Genomic DNA, 20,961 nt, shown 5'->3' with positions numbered 1-20,961 from the left:
GCGTGCACAACATTTCACTGACTTGAAGCTTGAATTCTGCAGAAAATTCTAAGGACACTTTACAACTGCACATGTAATGACCCACAGCATCCACACATCTGCCCAAGCTGTATCCTCAGTGTGCTTAAAGTGCCATCTCATTTTCTAGCTAAACAAAAATGTTGGTGCCTTGGATTTACAGTAATTTACTGATTCTGTCTTTGCCATCTGATGGCAGTACCAGAAATGAGGAATGGCTTTGCACTCTGATGGCATATCTCAGAATGCTTGACTCTTATCTGCCCAGAAGGTTATTGAATGTTGATGGTAAAATGCTGAATGCTATCCCATATATCTCTGGTAACACGATCTGTGAGAGGAGTTAGTTACTCAGATTTTGAAACACTCTGTATATGAACAGCAGGTCATTTTTATTGAGCTGCTCCCTGCACAGCTCCCTAATGATTCCTTGGTCAGATCTCTGATGGAAAATACCAGTAGCTAACAAAGGGATACAATTACCCCAGTACAATCCTACTGTGTGTTTTTAATATAATGTGCTAATACATTGTCCAGTGTTCCCACAGAATTACACCACTTCTGTGAGAAGTCCTGGCCAATATCTGATTGATTCTGGTCTGTGGGGATTGGCCCAGTTCAGTGCAATTTCCTGTCTTGTTGTTTTCTTGTGGAAATCAATAGGCTTATACATGCAAAATGTGAAGCTATTCCCTAGCAAGTTTCATTTGCATCCTTAATTTATGGAAAATGCTGTTTTCCCCTCTGCACTTTTCTTTTTTTTAAACTCTACTTAAACAAATACCTGCTTAAACATACCCCCCAAAGTATTCATGCAGGAGAAGATCTGAACTCCTGTGAGGATGCTGGAGATGTTTAACTCATGCATAGCCAGGGTCTGCTGCTTAGGACATTAACAGCACTCGAGTGTTACCTAAATGGAGTCCTATTTGTCTTAGCAGAACCATAAAAGTTATGATTTATCTTAAAATGGACACTAATATTCTATTTAATCATAACAGTTATTTAAGCATCTATTTCCTCTCACCCTGTGAACTTTAGAAAGATGGTAATTAATGGTGTACAATAGGATAACTTTTAAAGGAATATGCTTCCAATATTTCTCTCACTTTTACAGAAATTGAAGCAAACTGAAGAAACAAAAGAAGATTCCCAGAACAGAGCCTCTAAAATTTCCCTGGAGTCTCTCAATAAATTTAACAGCAATAATGTACTTTTATTAGAAAAAGAGAAGAACTGTCTGAACAAGGCTGAAGGACAGAAGGAAGAACATGGAAAGAAGGAAGAAGCTTCCTTGACCAGCTCGGGCCGGCAGGACGTGGACAACTTGGAATCCCTGAGTGATTCCCTCTATGACAGCTTCTCCTCTTGTGCCAGCCAAGGCTCCAACGACGTTTAGGGACATTCCCAGGGGCTGCAGCACGGGATGGAGCTGAAGGTGAGCGTGGAGTGAGGAGGGAGAGGAGACTGTGCTGGGCAACTCGCCCTGGAGCTCACCGTGCTCACCCCGGGGTGCTCTGAGCTCCCACCACGCAGCAATAAGGCAGGGCAGCATCTCGGTGGTGCAGGGGGCTCAACACAACGAATAAAGTCTTAATTTTGCACTTTTGTGAATATTTGTACAGTTGTAAATACCTTGGGAAAATATATTTGTAGGGATACACGACAGCAATAAATATTAAATTGGTGCTATGCTCCTGTAATGGCAGATTACTAACTTAAAGAAGTTTGTGTGAATATTAACAAGAAAAGCTGGTAGATTTTTTAAAAAAAGAGTTATAATTGTCCTAGTCTTAAAACTGTATGTAGAAACACTGCATTTCCATAAACTTGAGCCTGCCAGGTTGTCTTTAATAAACTCTCGTGGACTCCCTTTTAAAAAACATATTTTATTTTTTCTTCTTAGTGCAATTCCATGCAGGTATTCTAGGGAAACATGCATTTCAGTTATTACAACTTCACAACAGGTGTCTTATTTCAAAAGGGGTTTGACTTTTGACATGGCAAGAAAATGAATAGATTAAAAGGCCTGATACTGCTGGCATTGGCTTCATCAATCATGCACATAACTGTTTGAAAGATCAGGGTCAAAGCAATTCACTGCTGACACAAACAGGAGTCCTGTAGGGAAGAGAACCACATCAACCACCCTGTACTTCTGGCTGCAACGTGGCTTTTCAACTTCCACCTCCTCTGTACTGTGCTCATTTCCCGTCAAATTAAAAATGTACCATGCTGTGTTATCTTTCCTAGTCTCTGTTTGGTCTTAAGTAAATCCTGAACACTAAAATTATTTTTTGAAAAACAAAACAACTCCTGTCTGTGACACATTACGATGTTGGTGCTAACCAGTACTAGTTCAAACATATCTTGGAGCAGGGGGATTGGGCTGTATTGGGTGTTCTTGTTTTTTTCTACAAAGGTTGTTTATATGTAAGGGAGAGTCTATTTCAAAAGTTCTGTGTATTTTTTCTAGATGTGAAGTATTTATAACTGCTTTTTGTACAGCAATTGTAAACTAGATATATTTGGAGTATTTCTAGACTCTACAGTTTCTTTAGCACATGCTTGTTAATCTTTGAAATATTGTATGATCAGTGTTACTATTTTGTGCAATTTGTTATATTTTAATTCATTTCTGCCGTAAACTTGCATCGTCTTTTTCAACTTTTAAGAGATTTTCATTGAAAACACCTTTCGTAAATAAAACTTCTCTTGCCTACCGGTGTGTGCTGAGGGGTTTTGGGAAGGGGATGCTGTGACAGCTTGGGCTGGGGTCAGGGGGTACAGCTCCGGGACAAAGCACGGGCGGGCAGTGCTGGGGCTGTTAAACAGCGATTTCAGCTTAATTAACTCTTCCTTGGAGCAGAGCTGGGAAACGATCGCTGGGAAATAATGGGGTTATCCTGGGAGGAGGCGACGCACTGAGATGGTCCCAGCAGGGACGATGTGGGGGCAACACCCGGGGCTGCCTCTGCCCTCCCCTCCCCACAGGCGCTGCCCAGCCCCCGACGGCTCTCGCTGCCTCATCCCATCGCATCCCATCCCATCGCATCCCATCGCATCCCATCCCATCGCATCCCATCCGGCCGTGTGTCCGCGCAGGCTGCAGGCTCTGACCTCCGCGGCCCCCGCGCCCTTTCCCCCCCCGTTTTGTTCCGCTGGAATTCCCTTTTAGGGGACTGGGAGGAGGGAATGGCGGGGCCGCGCCTCCCTCTGTCCCTCCGGGAGCCGTGGGTGCCGAGCCCGGCCCGTCGCTCCCCGCGGACGCGCTCCGGCTGCCACCTGTGGTCTCGGCCGGGCGGGGACACGCAGGGACCGGGGTGACACGGCGCGGGCTCCGTGCCCGAGCAGCAAGGCGGGGATGGGATGTGCTGTGCTGTGCTGTGATGCGATGAGCAGCCCCGGCGGGCAGAGGGTCGCGGCAGCGCCGTGCGAGCCGGAGCCGGAGCGGGCGGTGCGGGGCTCCCTCTCCTCCCCTCTCCTCCCCTCCCCTCCCCTCCGTGGCTGAAGTTCGCCGTGCCCGAGGCGCTCCCGTTGAGGTGCGGGGATCCCCGCCCCGCTCCGCCGGCATCACATGGTGCTGGGGGAAGGACGGAGGGAGGGAGGGGGAAGGACGGAGGGAGGGAGGGGGGAGCCGCCCCCCAGCCCTCGCTTCTCCTACAGTTTCTCCAGTCTCAGCGCTCAACTCCGGCGAGGCTGGAGCGCGGCGCGGCGCTGGGCAGGGCGGGCTCCGCCGCCGCTCCCGGGGCGCCGCTCCGCAGCGGAGGCGGCGGGGAAGCGGCACAAGAGCGCGGCGCCTCCGCTGCACCCCGGCTTCTGATGCCCCTTCGCGACTGCACGCCAGCCCGGCGGCCGCGGCTCCGGGAGGATGCGGCTCTTCCTCCTCTCCGCAACTTTCTGGGGATTGTGCCTGGCGCCAGGTAAGGGCTCCGCGACGGCGCTGGAAACCTCCGTCCCATCGTAGACCCTCGACGGAGCTGCTGCGGGGCGCTAAAAGCAACGGAGCGGCGGAAACCCCGTCCTGCCCGCGGCTCGCAGAGCTCCCGCCGGTGTCCCCAGCGCAGCCCCGGTGCCTCTCGGCGGATGCCGGACCAGGGGTCGGTGCCAGCGGTGCCAGCGGTGCCGGCGGGCCAGGGGTCGGTGCCAGCGGACCGGGAGTCGGTGCCAGCGGTGCCGGCGGGCCGGGGGTCGGTGCCGGCGGGCCGGGGGTCGGTGCCGGCGGGCCGGGGGTCGGTGCCAGCGGTGCCGGCGGGCCGGGGGTCGGTGCCAGCGGGGCTCCCAGCCGAGGTCGGGGGGCGCGGGCCGGGGGTGGCCCCGCCGCGGGACGAGGGATGCGGGATGTGCCGGCGGAGCGGCTGCTGGAGAACCGCGGGAGCGCCTCGTTTGCATGATAAAGGCGGCTGGCGAGGGATGCTCCGCCGCTTTAATTGTGCATGGCAAAATAGTAATTAAACCATTTGTAATTAATTAGTAGCTAAGTAAACCCGTCGGCGCAGATAAGAGCCGGAGCGTGTCTGTGAGCCGGGTTTCGCTCTGCGGGGCGCGGGTGCCGAGCGGCGGGCGATGGATGGGCAGCGGCTGCGGGGCTGCGCCGGTGCCGGTGTCGATGCCGGTGTCGGTACCGGTGCCCGTCGCCTCCTGGCGGCGGCGTCTCCAGCGCCGGAGCGGCCGCCCCGCGGAAAGGAGCATCAGCAGAGCCGGCAGCGCTTCTTTTACTTTATATTGGTCAAAGGGGTACTTTGACTGAGCTGTTGAATAGCCAGGAACAGCCAAATGTGAAGGGGGAAAGAGAAGGAAGATTTCTAGCACGTGTTGGTTGTTTGGTTTTTGTTTTGGTTTGTTTTTTTAATACTATTGCTGTTATTTAAGGGCAGGTTAGATGGAGCACCCGGTTGAGCAGGTGGTGCCCATGGCACGGGCTTGGAATGAGATGATCTATAAGGTCCTTTCCAAAATAAAGCGTTCCGTGGTTCTGAACAAATCTCTGTGTTCCAGGTTCGGGTTTGCAAATACAGTGTTACCAGTGTGAGGAGTTCCAGCTAAATAATGACTGCTCCTCCCCAGAGTTCATCGTGAACTGTACGGTGAATGTTCAAGATATGTGTCAGAAAGAAGTAATGGAAAAAAGTTTTGGTAAGGATTTAAGAATTATTCTTCTGTTTATCTGGTTTAGGTAGCATTTGTTGCTTTTGGCTCCACCCATTCATGGTGCTCAGCTTCATATGAATCTCATGTCCCCACCTGAAGGGACTGGATTCGGTGTCATACACTTCTGAGTGGCTTTGCAACTCAATGAAGTTAAACATTTTCCTTTAAAACTGAGGGATGCAAGCCAAATGTTGATAAAGCTGGTTAAGACACAGCCTTATGGGTCTCTGATATAGTTCCCCAGCACTGGGAAATTAATAACAACAAGTTAGTTTAATCTCATTACAGTTAATTACATGGGCTTTTCCCCCAAGAGATAGAAGAGCATTAAATTAGTAATTCCCTCCTTTCTTTTATTTACTCAAGCAATTTATATACTCTGAAGATTCATCTTAAGGGATGGAAAGTGTGGTGATCTTTGCTTTCATCCATTAAAAAAACCATCAAGCAAAAGGGAAAAAGGATTTTTTTTAAAAAAGGGAGGAGGGGGTGTTGGGGAGAAGAGAAGGGCACAAATTGATTTTTATACTAATTTTTTTTTCCCCTTACTGCGATTAATATTGAAGTTGATATATTAAGACAGCAACGTGTCCAAGAGGGACTCAGCTGTGATTCTGCACCTTGCCTCTGTTGTCTCTTGAGCTGTTTTATAAATGGCTGGGCTGAGCAAACTCCTCTTCCTCCTCAGCCAGCTGCCCCGCCTGTGCTGCTCATCTCAGGCCACTGTGTAATCAGGATAAATAATAATTGTTGTTACACATCAAAAGTAGCTGAACTGCTGGCACATTTCATCCTGGGTAGCACCATCCACAGTGGCTACTGCTGTGAAATACTTACAACCTGTCCAGTGTAGGGAAAAAAAATCTGGTTTTAAGCTGTTTAAAGGAAGATTAATCGGTCCTAAGTTATTTTTTTTACTGGAGTATTTGGAGGGTGTGAGATAGTTACACCTTGCAAGGTACCTTTAACGTCTTGAGTCTCTCTAAATGACTGCTTGAAGGCTTTGCTATCTCCACACCACAGCTTCTGTGGCACTTTCATGAGGTCAGACAGGATGTTGTGGTGATTTGGAGGGCTCTGGATGTGGTAAAAGATACAGACAGAAAAGTCATATTTAAACTCTTTTCATGGATGCATAACTTGCCATTAATCCTGTGAGGAAATTGCAATACAGTAAATAAGAAGCTCTTAAACTGCTTGGTGGGTTTTTTTCTGTGCAATTTTATGTTTTTGCTGAGTAGATCCCTGGATTTTTTCCTTTAGGTGGTTACTAATATGCTCTGTATAGCTTTTGCCACTGTTTTATTGCATTTACTTCTATAAATGCATTTCTTATTAATTTTAAGTTCAGAGATTGTAAATTTCAGCCAGTTAATAAATTAAAATTTTAACCTATTTCAAATTGAATAGAATTTACATTGCAAGCTTAGTTTCTGTTACCCTCAGTCAATTTTAGAGAGGGTTTGTTGTAAAACAGAGATGATTCAGTTCATCATCCTTTATTGGTTTTATTCCTAATTGATATTTAAATGTGTGCAATATAAATGCCTTACTCTCCCAAGTTTTATTTAATAATTCATTTTACTTCTACCAGTATATTTCATAACCTGATTCTTTTGGTTGTTGCTTATTACTAAAAGCTCAAATGTTTCAAGTATTGATTTTAATTTATAATAGACTCGAGTTTGAGCTTTTAACCCAGAAAATGAAAGATGCAAATTTGCATTCATTTGACAGCACAATCTCCTAATTAGGGTTCTTTCCTCCTCAATAAATACAGTCAAAGGAGTGCAATTTTTGTAGGTTAACCCGTTTTTGTCATTAATAAAAGTAGCTGTGTCAGCGAGCAAAGCGCTGCAAGTTATCTCAAACTTTATTTAAAAGTCAGGCGCAGCATTTTGAGATAAAGCTCAGGGTGGGAGTGGGTGCCCACCCCTCTGGGGGAGCCACCTTCCCCTGCAGGAGGCACCAGTTTGGGGGTTCTGCTGTCAGGGCTGCTCCATCAGGCTCTGTGCCGTGCAGAATTCCATTGCCTGCAGTGCAGCCCCACCTGTGCCCAGGCACTCTTCCATGAGGGTTTGCTGTGCTCAGGACAAAGATAAAGTTATAACTCAACACTGAGATGCTGCTACGGCATCTCTGTGGCTCAGCTGCATTTCTGGCTTAAACTCCCTGTCCTGGAGGCACCAGGGTGGCAAATGAGAGCCCTGGGCTGCTCTTCCCGTTCACCTTGCACAAAGCTCCTCGTGCCTGTTCACACCTAACTCCTCCTCAGCTGCTCTAAGTCCGGTGCTTCAGATCCCACTGGGCTCTCTCAGAACTTTGTCTCAGCTCCAGGTGAGAAACAGCAGCAGCTCAGGCTTGTTCCTAACCCAGAGCTCAAAAGGTGGCTCTGATGTGAGCAGCTAAGAAAGCAGGTGCCAGTAACTTCTATTTTGAATTAGATCATCAGGCATCTGATCTCAGCTCTCTGTTGTATCAGGTAGACATTTGCTCCTTTGGACAGCTGAGAATTGAGGAGCAAATAGCAAAATATTTTTCTCTCTTAAGGCTGAGTTGTAGTTTAAAATGTTGCCAGAAAAAGTTGAATGACTGTTAGAATTCTGTTCCAGCGGGAGATACAGGACAAGACAGTATTTTCCCTGTGATAAAGAATCTTGCTAATTAACTTGTTAATTAAATCTCAAAAAAAAAAAAAAAAAAAGAAAAAGAAAAAGCCTTCTTTTAGAGGGAGGAGTGATGAGAATGGAAAGTGGCACTCAAGACTGTACCACAAAATTTTATCCCACAGAAATGAATGTAAAGGATAAGTTTCCAGTGCATTCTTCAACTGGATAAGCAGGTGTTTGAAAACTGTGTAAACTGAATGTTTGACAAAGGATCAAAGTTCTTAACATAATTCTACTTGCAGATACCTTGTGGCAATACCTGTGGTGAATTCCCTGCTTCCACTTGCCTCTCTCTTTCCACTCTATGGACTTTTAAATTGGACATGTCAGTGCTCCTTCATTTTTAGAATATATGCAGCAACAAAGAAATCCCACAGTATATTGGGATCAAGTGAAACACCTTGGTGATAGATAGATGAGTATATAGTGTGTATGCTTTTATATATATCACAGAAAACATACTGGTAATGACAGTCTTGCCTTTTACTGAGGGGAAGAGTTATCTGAGCATAAAGGCTGATCTAAAACCCACTTAAGGCAAAATGAAACTTGCCATGTGAGTACGTCAGTGAGGGATAAAGCAGGAGGATGAGGCAGCCAGCCCTGAGAGGTAGCCAGTCTCAATTTCTTGGATCTCTCTGCAAGTAAACCTGCCCACGTGCATGTTTTGAACAATTCACCTTCTGTTCTGATCTAATTGTGAATATACTTTTACCAACTTTTGCAAGGAAAAAAATTATTCACTGTAGCAATGCCAAAACTTGAAAATATCAAGGATTTTTCCTTTTGCAAGCAAATTGGGAAACAATCAGATTATTGTAATAATCTGCAATAAGAAATTTTGCTTATTTGTTTGGTTTACTATGGTCCATTTAATGTATTTAATTGGTATATAATTCTGCAGTGTAGTTAAAGAAATTGGTGTGAGTGTGCTTAAAAGTAGTGCATGGAAGCACCAAGATCAAAATTAGGATCTCAGTGTTGAATTAGAATTTATCTATTTCTTTGAACTTTTTCCAGTACTGGTTTTCCCATCATTTTTTTTATCAGTGGCTGTGTTGTATGATGAGTTGGGCTGTAGTGAATTCTTTACCTGTGATTATTACTTGGTTTTGCCATAATTGAGTTGTTCATGTGTGCAAGGATTACAGAACCACATACTTTTTTCTGTGTTCATGTATAGAATCCATTAGTACTAATATTAATTGCATATCAAGGGGAAATTATCAGGGATTTATATCAAGGGGAAATTATGCTCTGGTGTACTTTTATTGACAAAGTGATTAAAACAGCAAACAAAGTTTAATGTTGCCAGAATTATTGTAGGCATTAAAGCTTTATAGAAGTTGTTGCATCCCCAGTATCCATTTAGAAACAGTAAGAAACACCCACTAAATTGGTGGTGGGTTGTTATTTATTTTTTGATTTTCCTCTACACATTTTTGGTTAAAGGATATCAACATAACTCAACAGAATTTGTTGGTGTTTGGGAGGTTTTTTTTTGTTTTTCAGTCAAAGCAAAGCATGATATATAGATCTTTATTGACAATTTTAAAAGATAAGTAAAAATTTTGCACAGGACTGTTGGTACCTGTAACATCACATGTTGTGCTGCCAGATGCCAGCGAAATGAAGACATAATGTCAATATTGGAAACAGAGTTCACTTTTGATACTGAATAAAAGACTTGCAGTGGACATTGTTAATTTGCACTGTATGCTGGACACTTGGATCTGAGGATACATTTCCATTCAGAAACACTTTTTCTCAAATTTCAAAGCAATTTCCTCACTTGTAAATTTTTTCCAATCTTTGGGTTTCTCAGAAAACTTCCAGCCACTTATGGAATGCACTGACTTGAGTGTGTCAGCTAAGGAGGAATTATGGGAGTGTTCAGCAGCTGCTGTTCTGACTGCCTTTCCATAAAGAAAAGCAGCAGTGGAGTTAACAGTTCAAGCAGGTTATGACTTGAAAGTCATGACAAAGATCCAAGTGCAGAGTGATGAAGGCTGCATTATTTTAAGGAAGATGGGGTATCTGGTCCAGTGAGTTCCATCTTTCACAGGATGTGCACAATAGCTTTTTATGTTATTTTATTTCCCAGGCTTGTATGAAAGATATACAAATGAATTTTGTGATGATACAGTGCCCACAGCCTGGTGTCTCTTAAACCTCCCCTGAGAGCTTCCTATTGCATTTCACACACAAATGAGTTTGTGTTTCCAGTCCCTTTTGGAGCCTGACCCTGCCACTCCTCTTAGCTCCCAGTGACCTTATCAAAACATTGGCGAGAAGCTTTAATTAATCCAAACAGTTTTCATTTCCACTTTTCCTTTGTAATGATTTTTTTTGGGAAACTTGACAAAACTGGATTTTGTCAACTTACCAATAAGTCCTTGAAACTGGAAAAAGCCATATAAAACCCAGGAAAATCCTACTGCTAAGTTGAACAGGCTGTAAAACCCTGACTGTGAAAATAGCTAAAGATTTAAGAGCAGAATGAATTTCCAAAGTTCTGGCATGCAAGTGCCAGCATGTGAGCCATCCCACTGAAATTGGTAAGGACATTAATTAGGGATGCAGCAAGACTATTCACATGTGAAATTATTTCTGTGATGTTTTGCAAGGCTGTAGCATTTTAACATTTGTAAAGGTGAAAGGCTTGTGACTTCCCTTCAGCTCAGAATGTGAGGGTTGACAAGAAAAATCCTCATACAGAATTCTGAAAATTGAGTCCAAGTTCACCTCTGTCTCTACAGGATGAAGTATATTTAGGTATTGATGGCAAAAGACATTTGGATCTTGATTCCTTTGTATCAGGTAGGAGGAGAGGATGCAAAGCTGTGAGCCAAAGCTTTGTTGGGCACATTGTGTGTTGTACTGCTTGACTGTACATCCACGCTGGTGAGCAGGGAAATGAAGCAGAACAGTAGGAAACCAAAGAATTATTAGATATGCAGGTGAAAGCTGAGCTTTGATCTCTCATTTGTAGCCTCCTGTGGCTTCAAAAAATATTTGATAACACCACCATTAGCAGTTGTACTTCACTTTCCCAGCCTATGCATTTTTAAGCGTTTTAATGCCATGCTTCAGCTTTGCAAGCAGTGGCAAAGACTTTTTTGTGATTTTTTTTTGTTGTTGTTAACAACACCATTTTGAGCCACATTTCAAGCACCAGAATTAGAAGGCACAGCTTACAAAAAGATATCAGGGTAATCTAAACCCTTGTCCTCTGTCAGTTCACAATTGTCCAGTTTTCTCCTGAGCTGACTTTATTTCTGCAAGGTGTCATGTCAGGGTCAGAAGGAGAGTGATGAGGCCAGACTTTCATTGTCAAAAGCTTCCTGTTAGTTTCTGAAAAAGTGTGCAACTTTTTAAAAGTGCCAAATGTATGGAGGATTTGTGATGATATTAGGTTTTCATACAAAATCATGATAACAATATGCTAAGTGAACCAGGTGATTTATTTTCATTTTGCAGGTGGGGCAGAGTGGGCTGGGTTTGTTTTATTTTTATTAGAATTGTATACTCCCTAAGAACCTAAAGGCATGAATGTGCTTTTATCTTGTCTATAGAATGCATCAAAGGGAGGACCAGGATGAAATAGCTGCAGTCCTAAAACACAAGATTAAAAATCAGGAAGTGTGTGCATAGCTTTGCAGTAGATTTCAAGTCACATACTTTTAGTGCCCTGGGGGTTTTTTGATCTGGAAAACATCGACCATGGTATCTCACAGTATTTAAGTAGCTATTTACAAGGTAATTAGAAAATCTTGTGATACAATTCTAGCAAGGTGCAAATTATTTAAACCACTTGTCTCGTCAACTTTCCTCTCTGGAGTTCACAAGGATAAGAAGAATTATTGTGAAGTGAAACTTAGAGGAGTTGGATATTATCATATTTTACACTTGCTCAAATTGGGGTTTGGAGTTTTTGGGAGGGTTTTTTGTAACAATGAATTTACAGCCATGGCTGAAAGTCTCTGTGTTCAGGAAGCTTAATTCATACTTTAAACCAATAAAAACATGATCTGAGTAAAACTGCAATTGTTTGGGGAAGCACAACATCAAAAGAATGATTGATTGCTCTTCAATATTCAGTCACTTTCTACGATATTTAGGACCTTATTAGATAAAATATTTATAATCACTTTCTGTAGAAAACAGCAAATCGCAGTAGGACTCCTGGGGTCTGTCACTGTGTGAACAGGTACTAGCTGAGGAACTGATAATCATCATAGCAAAACCACTGAAGCCATAAAGAGATGGGCATAAAACCTAAGACAGAACTTAAAAAACATAGTTTACAAACCTATTTGTGTATAGTCTGAATCCAATTTTTGTAGCATTACTGATACAGTAAAATGCAGAAATAATCACGTTTATATTTTATGTTCCATAGAAGGTGATGTTCACCTGTTTACCTGTTATTCTTGCACTAGTATAAATTCTCATTTTATTTCCTGGAAGACATCAGAAAAGAGCATTTGTAAGTCCTGCTGGGTGCTGAATTTTTCTTGAGTGCAGGGTGAGCTAGTGAAAGTTTAAGGAAAAAAATACAGAATTAAATATATGAATGAAATCACAAAGCAAGCGTGGCTAGGCAGAGCACACATCAAGTCTATGCACAATGAGAGGGAAAACTTGCAGATTCACCAAGAGCAGAAAATTGAAAGTTTTGGTGAAATAAGACAATTGGAACTATGGAAATATTGGATATTCAGAGAGAGGAGTATTGGTACATAAGCACAGTCATCAACTTTTCTCTATGAGTAACATCATTGAAAGAACACCCAAACAGATCCTGTGCAATTCATGCTAATGCAAGAGCTGGTACAAGACTGGGGGGCTCCTCCTGAGTTCTGTGTGCTACACTGTGAATCATCCACGGCTGGCAATTACCCAGCTTTTGCTTAGAAGAGATGGGCAAGATTTAAACACTCCATCGAAAAGAGTTGAGTGGAGGTTCTGTCAAAATTGTAAGGGTCTGCCTCAAACTTGCCTTGATTCCCTGCTGGCTTTCTCAGCTACTCACTTTAAGATACAAAACTTTTCAACTGCTCTTTTTTTGCTTCCAGCACCTGGTGCAGCCTTGAAAAGGCTCAAGGATGCCTCAGTGCTGGGCTCTAGCTGGACACAGGCTTCTTTCTAAGCTTCAGAAGATTTATGAGGCAGCTTTGCCCAGAGCACGTGCGGGGGATTTTGCTGAAGTGCTGTTTGTGGAGTGAGCTGCACAAGGCTGACTTTCACACCTGTGCCTGTGAAATTGGTTATATGCATATAAAATAGAAAATAGACAAATAAAATGGTGTAGAAAAAGCTTTCTTTTAAAAAGTGGAGTCTCATTGACAGCCCACAAAATCAGAGAACATCTGGCTTGGAAAGCTCAGTGCTGGGCAAGGTGACACTGTCCACTGGACTGAGGCAAGCTTAGAGAGGAGAGTTTGTGGCCATCAGGTCCTGGGGTGAAGGGCAGGGCTGTGATTTCCTGCTGAGCTGTGCCTTTGCAGAAAGCAGTTCCAGAGTAGCTGGGTCATCATAGGAGTGGGAAGGTGACTTTTTTTGGAAATTAGCTCACTGATCTCAGAGGTGATGGCCTGGCTGGCTGTTTTGGCTCTGTGCATTTTGCTGAAGGACACTCCTGAGAGTACAGGTGCAAGCTGGAGTTGCACACTGCTTGGATTGTGCTTGGCTCTTAAAAGTTGGAGAGTCATGCTGACACAGCATCTTTTTGTCTGCACCTCCTACGGCAGAGGTGTCTAATAAGGTTCTTTTCAATCAGTGAGAGAAAAACCTTGGATCTTCTGCTGCCTTCTGCATTAACACAGTGTAAGAAGTAGGTGTGATGTCACCTTTTTTGGTTGTCCTAGAAACAAGTTAAGCTGTTATTCAGGAGAAATGCACTGGGCTGTGCAGACAGGGTAGAGGAAAGAACACTGACTTTTGGATTGGAATAAATTATTGCTCAAATTGTTTGTTAAAATCAAGACAGAATGCACTTGTGTGTGGACAAAATAGTGCCAGGGTACAGATGCACAGGACTAGACTGGATCCAGCTGAGAAAATAAATATTGCAAGCAGGAACTCTAGAAAAGCCTAAAGATTTACACCCATCCCTTCATTGCAAGGAATAAGGCAGAAATATTAGTTTGGGCCTTAACCCTGTCTAAATATGTGATGATTTGTGGACCAGAGAAAGGTGCAATGATGGGCAAGTTGTTTAGTCTAGAAATAAATTTTCAATGCCAAATTTGAGCCAAAATTTGCTTTAAAAAATCCCTGAAAACAAACATGGCTGTTGTAGGTATATGTGATAGGAGAGGGTGTGGGATATAAGCACATTATCACACAGCTGTTCTAGCTCTGTGCAATTCCCTCTTCTCTTGAAATTTCTTGATCTGCATCCCACAAACCTTGAAGCCAAAATAATGGAAAATCTGTTGGTCAGTAGTAGGTCATTCACAGTAAAACATCCTTGTAATACCTAAACTGTTGTTGGGGATCTGCTGAATCCGTGAAAAAGTACAAATTACAAATTACATCCATCAAGTAATTGGGCAATAAATATACTAATTGGGTAGCTGTAAATATGCTAACTGATGACTGATGTCAATTGTTGGGGGTGGGTAGCTGGGAATGACCCCATCCCAGTAAAAGCAGAGTGCAAAAAGTGAATCTCCTTGCTCAGCCAGTGACTCAGAACAATCTGAGGTAAAAGAAAAGCTTCCAGAAAGGTTTGCAATTATTTTTCTGGGTGATGTGTTAATGAATGCATCTGGCTGATTGCTCAGGCAAGAATACCCAGTAATTAGCAGTTATGTCTGTGCTATGAGTCTTGAGAGGCAGATAACCACTTTGAAGATCTGTCTGCAGTTCAGCCTGCTGGTGGCAAATGATTCAGGGAGATCTTGGGGATCGTTTGGAACTGGCTCAGCAATGCTGCAAGAGAGGAGTTTGAGGAGAGATCTCAGGGTAAAACTAACTCAGAGATAGAGAGGAGGCTGCTGTCCTGGCTGAACTCAGGGGGTGAGCTGAAGTTACTGGGGCCCATTAACCTGTTTGCTGGAGTGGGGAGATGGTGTCCCTGCCATCAGATCATAAAATACTCGTGTATTTCCTACCAGAATTATGATAGGAAGAAGGTTTAGGAGTAAGTGAAGTAACAGCACAAGCGTTTTGAAAATGTCACACCTGCAGTGCTAACATTCCCTCTTTTTCCACCAGCTTCTGTGCCTGTTTGCATTGTGTCTTCCTGTCAAGATACTGCAGAACCAGAGAGAGAGAGAGAGCACAGCCTTTCCATGCTGAGCAAGCTTGCTTCATACCTGGTGCTTTGTAAAAAGCACTTAGTGTGACAGCAGCTGGTTTGTGACATCAAGAGACTCTATCAGTACTCAAAGCAAAAAATCTTGGATGTGAAGGGCATGTTAGCTGTTAAAAACCTGATGGAAATGCTGAGTTTTTTAAGTTAAAAAATCTTTCTAAAATTTAGATTACCAGAACAAGGAATGGGAATAAACAATCATTTGGGTGTGAAATTTCCTATTGTAAGGCATTTACTGAAAAGCCACTGGAGAAGTGTTGCAAGGGGATTTTGCTGCTAGTCAGATTATTCTCCCTATTTAGGTGTGAACATGGTCCATCTGTTCATGAGACTTTGAGTAGTAAAATTTCAGTGTGTGCAGGAATATTGTGTTTTGACTATAAAAGGAGCTCAGGATTGTTCTGTGGGATTGGTCCTGGAGAACAGATCTGTTGTAAACACGTGGAGTTAAGCTGCAGGACTTTGATTTTTTTGCAGGAGAGGTTTCCTAGAGTTGTCTGGTGAAAACCATGCCTCAGAGGGCATCATCTAATTGTTCACAGCAGTGAATAATTCCAGCCTCCTAATCTCTGGGAGAAGTGCAAAGTGTGATATTTCCACACTATAAATTATCCAAACTAATAAATCACTAGTTCAAGTTGTGAACAGAGCTTTGCTGGAAACCTGTGAAAAGCAAACAGCAGGAAGAGAGTGATCTATAAAATGATGGGAATAGGAAATCTGCCAGGGTCAAAAGCTTTTTAGAGGCTTGGTCTTTGAGGGGAAAGTCAAATTCACTGCTGTTCATATGGAAGACTGAGGAATGGCTGAGTTTGGTGGGTGTTTGTTGCTCAGGGAAATAATCTGTGATGGGGAGATGTGCGATTAGGGAATGGAGAACAGTCATTGTGCCTGGTTTAATTGAATACAGAAGTCCTTTCTCAAAAGGGAAGGGGAAGGAAAAAACACTGATTGTAGCCATGGGAAGGGTCATATCTGTCTCTGCTCTGGGAAGACTGCAGGAGGAAGATGGCCAAAGCACCAGGTCTTTTTGGGGAACACCAGCTGAGATTTTGGTATTGTAAAGCCAATCAGTGGCAGCACCAGCGAGGCTCCTTGACAGCAGTGGTTTGTCAGCAGAGACAGAACTCCCTTCTTTTTGCAAAGTGTAGTAATAAAGATTGCATTGCTTGATCTGTGTGCCTTTGCTGTTACAGGGAGAACAGCACACAGCTCCTCTTCCTTCTTGAGAAAAGGCTCTACCTGCTGTGTTGGTTGATTGAAGCTCACTGGAGACAGTGGAAGATTTAACACTCACTTGAGGGCTTCTCTTCATAAGTTCAATGAGATAGATAGCCTAAAAACACATTGCAGAGTTTAGGTTTCCAGAGGGAGAGCACAAAACAAGGAAACCCCTGCATTGTTGGGATGGCAGCAGTGTTGTGACAGTATAAAAGAATTGCTTTAATTAAAAGTCTCTGAAGACAGGAAATCCTTCTTTCTGAGCACAGCCCAAAGAAAGGGTGTTCTGCCACTACTCCCAGCACTCAGAGGTGCAGTGGCTGATGCCAAATTACAGAGGTTTCTCCTGGACCATGGAGGTGCTGTAGTGGTTATTAAATCTCTGGGGACTGAACAAATATCTGCAGGCACTGTATATCCAGCACCAGGGTTATATTCCCTCCTCACTCCCTCCAAAAACAGTCATCACTGTGCATTTAAAGATGTTTTGGGAACATGCCACATGATGCAAAGACATCATTCTCTAAGGGAATCATGTTCCCTTGCTTTTCAGGAGGAAAAAACTAAAAACTCTTTGAAAATCCCATATTCAAAAAGAATAGTGATTTTATCATCCTTAGGAATATCCCTACTACTTTTTGTAACTACCAGCAGGCAAGCATCCATTATCTATTTCTATTATGTCTATGTTTTTCTAAGACAAAATTTCTACTGTAACACTTGCAGGAAAATTTTGGAGTAATAGGTGGGGAACTGCCATAATCGTTTTCCACTGTGACAGAAGAAAATACAACTGTGTATTTTACAGCCTTTATAAACCATGTTAAAATAGCAGCTAAAATATGTACTTTTTCAGTTAAAAACAATCTGAGAAATTATAAATTAACTTATTAATTAAAATTACATTCAAAAAGGGAAGACTTTCAACTCAAGAAAGACGCTTCTATAGAAATGGAAATTTTTGTTATTGAGGGTATTAAACTTCAAAGACAAGCAAGAACTGAGATTACCTGGAAAAGTACTTCTAATTCTTCTTCAAAAAAAATTTAAAAGGGGAGGGAGGAGGATGAAAGTTTTGCTGATAATCATCCTCCTTTTACTCCTAGTTACCTGTCTGTGTGTGGCAAAGGAACAAGAAAAGGAAAAAAAAATTCTCAAAAGACAAATGAAAAGCATAGAAAGCTGTAATTACTTAGACACCTTAACTCAGACATGTTCAGCAATAGAAACAAAACTAATTTTCTCACTAATTGCATTTCAGTTATAGCTATTCAAACAGTTTATTCTGAAAGATGAAGAATTCCAGCTATAAAATGCACCATTTGATATACATTATGCAAATTAAGTCTGTCATATTTTTGGTTCCAACCAGGATTGAAGTACAGAGCAATCCTGGTTGGAGCGCCCGCGGTGCTTGGCAGTGCAGGGCTGTTTGTCCTGTCGCTGCTGGGGTGTCTGTCCTGAGCACCAGCAGTGCTGTGGGGCACCGAGAGCTGGCTTGGCAGCTGCTTTAGGGCAGGAATTTTGCTCTGAGGTGTTCCCCTCAAACGGAGTAACCCTTGTTGTGTGTCGCAGGGATCATGTACCGCAAGTCCTGCGCCTCCTCGGCCGCGTGCCTGATCGCCTCCGCCGGCTACCAGTCCTTCTGCTCCCCTGGCAAGGTCAACTCCGTCTGCATCAGCTGCTGCAACACCCCCCTCTGCAATGGACCCCGCCCCAAGAAGAGGGGCAACTCTGCTGCGGTGCCCAGGGCACACATCATAACCACTCTTCTGCTCCTTAAATTGGCTCTGTTGTTTTCGTACTGCTAAACTTCAAGCAAGTTGGCTTGTTTGGTTTGGTTTTTTCTCCCTGACGCAATTTGTTCCGCATCCCTCTTTCTTCAAAGACGCTGCAATTATTTTCTGTTTGTTTCCAAATCCCTGTCAAGAGCAAGGGAAGTTCAGTGGTGTTGTGGAGAAGAGGGGCTGATATTTTTGTCGGCTAATGAGTTCATTTAGCAGATTGAATTTCCTGTGTGCACTTAAAAATCCCAGCAGGACACGGAACTCCTGTTCCTTTTGCATAACTGGAAACAAACCCATCCGTGTTATTCCTTTTCCCATGTTGTCCCTTTCCTGGGTCATTTCAATTTCCGTCTTTTTAAGCTCATTGCTAAGCAGTAACTTTGCCTTATGAGGTCACACTTGGTGTTCACAGAGGCCGTTCTGTGCGCCCTGAGCGGGCTCTGAGCCGCTCCCGAGGGGTTCCAGGCTGGGATCCGAGGGTGCAGAACCCGTCTCCTGTGGGCTGCAGCCGGGCGTGGGCTCCTTCTGGAAGGTGCTCAGGAAAACTTTGGCGTTGCCCTTGGCGGAAGAGCCGCGCCTGGAGGACAGGAAGAGCAGCGGGCGCAGGGAGCGGCTGCTGCGCGCCGCGGAGCTCTGGTTGGCCCTGAGGAACCGCTCCCTGTTGGCGTGCTGCAGCGTGAGGCGGCAGCACAGCACCTGCAGGAACACGCTGCGGAACTGCTGCGAGGAGATGTTGTACAGCAGCGGGTTCACCACCGAGCTGAGGTAGAAGAAGATGTCGGCGATGGGGAGGAGGGTCATGTAGGCTTGGAAGTAGGGGTAGGTCCAGTCCTGCTTGGGTTTGGCGGCTGCCATGATCCTCCTGACCTGGGTGGGCATCCAGCACACCGCCAGAGTGGCGATGATCAGTCCTGCGGGCACAGAGAGCAAGAGAGAGGTCTGCATACATGGGGGAAGACACATGAAACACCATCAGTTCTGCACTTACTTGTTAGGAAATGGTACCAATTTTTCAGTGTTTTGCTTGACAGCTTTTTCTGCCAGTAGCATTTTTTGTTTGTTGTTTTTAATAACTGTTACAAGGTCATTGCAGCACATGCTCAGACAAAACACTGCATAGTGCTTGGATGGTGTTTCTTTGTACCTGTTGTCATTTATTGGTTTTCAGAGTGTTCTTTTTCTGATCATCTGTGTCTTTGGAAAGAATATGGTTTTAGTTTGGTTTCTGCTCTTACATTTCTTCTGTCTTTCCCTTTACTTTGAAAAACAAACACAATAAATAGAACCTATAGCCATATCAGATCAGGCAATACCCAGAAGAGATCAGATTCTTGTTTGTACTTTACAAAAAAGAAAATTTATGCATAATAATATATTTCGTGTTATTTTTGGTAGATTTCCTCTTACAGAAGCTATTTTTAAGTAAAATGTGTATGGATCTTTTTATGGTAATTAAGATATGTTGGGCTTTCTTAAAAATCAAATTCCAGTGGAATTAAATGATGAATGTAAATGAGAAAAACCCAAGCCTAGTCATGAAAGTGTAAGCAGTTTCAGATTGTAAATTACGCTTTAAAATGTGGTGTCTGACCATTTTGTATTTATATGTAAATATAAATACATGTTGCTGCATCACTAATGGCATTAAAAAGGGGTGGCTGAAGTGTTGGGTGTCTCAAAATTCAATGGATTGAGTTCTGCAGGGTGCAGCAGCCCTGCAGGAACGTGTCAGTGATGGAGGTGGCTGTGCCAGGCAGGACATGAACAGGAGCAAGGCACCTCATGGCATCCCTCTATTTCTCCTGTGTGCCAGCACTGCAAATCCTGCCACGCTGTGTGACATCCCAGGTACACAGAGTCACACCTCCTGCTGCTGCTGCTGCTGCTGCTCCCCCAGCAGTGCTGGCTCGCAGGGACAGCTCCAGTCTGCTGTCCCCTCTTTGCCTCTCTCTGTGCAGGAGCTGTGCCTTACACCAGTTTGGAGGGGCAGAAGCTGCAGCCTGGCTGCTTCCCTGGGCAGGGAGTGTCCTGGTGGGGCAGCTCTCATCCTGTGTGTCACCTTGTTAACCTCATCCAGTGCCTGACCCCTGCTCCCAACAGCAGCACAGAAGATGTTTAATTCTTGCTTCTCTAGGCTGAATCAGATTTCCCCCACTGGACAGGTCACTGTAGCAATGACATTTGGAAATAGCAGGGTTTTGAAGCTAGGAAAAGGATACTTCACTAGCAGGAAGATGTGAATGTAGCAGGGAATAGAAGAAAGATTTTTCATAACTTTGAAACTGCCAGAGTTCCATCAGGCTCTGTCCAAGTTCTCGCCACCAGTACCCCTAAGCAAAGAAAAGGTATGAAATGCCTTTAAAAAAAATTAATTTTTTCATCAAAGGGATAATTAATTTAACAAATTTATTATCTCCCTGAATAAGCTACCAAATAAAAGCTGTCCTTTGGATCCCTTGGTTCTGTAATCACTTACTGGGGTAGTGATTGGGATGGGGAAGTAGCAGATCTTAAACAGCACTGGCTTAAGAGGCCTGGAGAGCTGTTGTTGACAGGCCAGCAGTAAATCCATCACCAAAACCTTTGCCATTTTCAGTTCTTTACCTACCAGAAGTCTCCTCAGCCACTGTTCTTTGCCCTCAGTCCCACAGTCCCCTCCCTGCCCCTGATTTTCCCCTGCCACCTCACCTCACTGTTCAGTACCTGCTGTGCCTCTGTGATCTGAATTTTGCATTAATCCTGCAAATGTTTGTGGCCTTCAGTGCTCTTTTCCTGCTGTCAGCTTAACAAC

The 20,961-nt window shown here is 43.9% G+C and overlaps 3 protein-coding genes across 3 annotated transcripts in view; 2 read left to right on the top strand and 1 right to left on the bottom strand.

Annotated features, from left to right (window-relative positions):
* Nucleotides 1-2,732, top strand: part of NCKAP5 (NCK associated protein 5) — a 363,982-nt gene extending 361,250 nt beyond the window's left edge. The window contains exon 20 of the mRNA XM_058809518.1: nucleotides 1,136-2,732. Within this exon, the coding sequence (XP_058665501.1) occupies nucleotides 1,136-1,417 (282 nt within the window). The 3' untranslated portion in view covers nucleotides 1,418-2,732. The remainder of the gene's footprint in view (nucleotides 1-1,135) is intronic.
* A 984-nt stretch (nucleotides 2,733-3,716) lies between these two features.
* LYPD1 (LY6/PLAUR domain containing 1) lies at nucleotides 3,717-19,972 on the top strand. The gene is made up of 3 exons (XM_058809686.1): nucleotides 3,717-3,941; nucleotides 5,017-5,154; nucleotides 17,959-19,972. Exons 1-3 carry the CDS (start codon nucleotides 3,890-3,892, stop codon nucleotides 18,192-18,194), a joined length of 426 nt encoding a protein of 141 aa, XP_058665669.1. The 5' UTR covers nucleotides 3,717-3,889; the 3' UTR covers nucleotides 18,195-19,972.
* The window catches only part of GPR39 (G protein-coupled receptor 39), a 75,819-nt gene continuing 72,650 nt past the window's right edge, over nucleotides 17,793-20,961 (bottom strand). The window contains exon 2 of the mRNA XM_058809685.1: nucleotides 17,793-19,081. Within this exon, the coding sequence (XP_058665668.1) occupies nucleotides 18,564-19,081 (518 nt within the window). The 3' untranslated portion in view covers nucleotides 17,793-18,563. The remainder of the gene's footprint in view (nucleotides 19,082-20,961) is intronic.

This window comes from Ammospiza caudacuta, chromosome 8 (assembly GCF_027887145.1).
Source record: "Ammospiza caudacuta isolate bAmmCau1 chromosome 8, bAmmCau1.pri, whole genome shotgun sequence".
NCBI lineage: Eukaryota > Metazoa > Chordata > Aves > Passeriformes > Passerellidae > Ammospiza > Ammospiza caudacuta.
Note: the sequence above shows the minus strand (reverse complement) of the source record. Positions and strands in the feature narration are given on the sequence as shown.

Excerpts from the sequence above, each read along its gene's own strand:
- LYPD1 (XM_058809686.1), top strand. The coding sequence starts at position 3,890 with ATGCGGCTCTTCCTCCTCTCCGCAACTTTCTGGGGATTGTGCCTGGCG. Across the intron at positions 3,942-5,016 it reads GGGATTGTGCCTGGCGCCAG|GTTCGGGTTTGCAAATACAG; the intron begins GTAAGGGCTCCG and ends TCTGTGTTCCAG. Across the intron at positions 5,155-17,958 it reads AGTAATGGAAAAAAGTTTTG|GGATCATGTACCGCAAGTCC; the intron begins GTAAGGATTTAA and ends TGTGTGTCGCAG.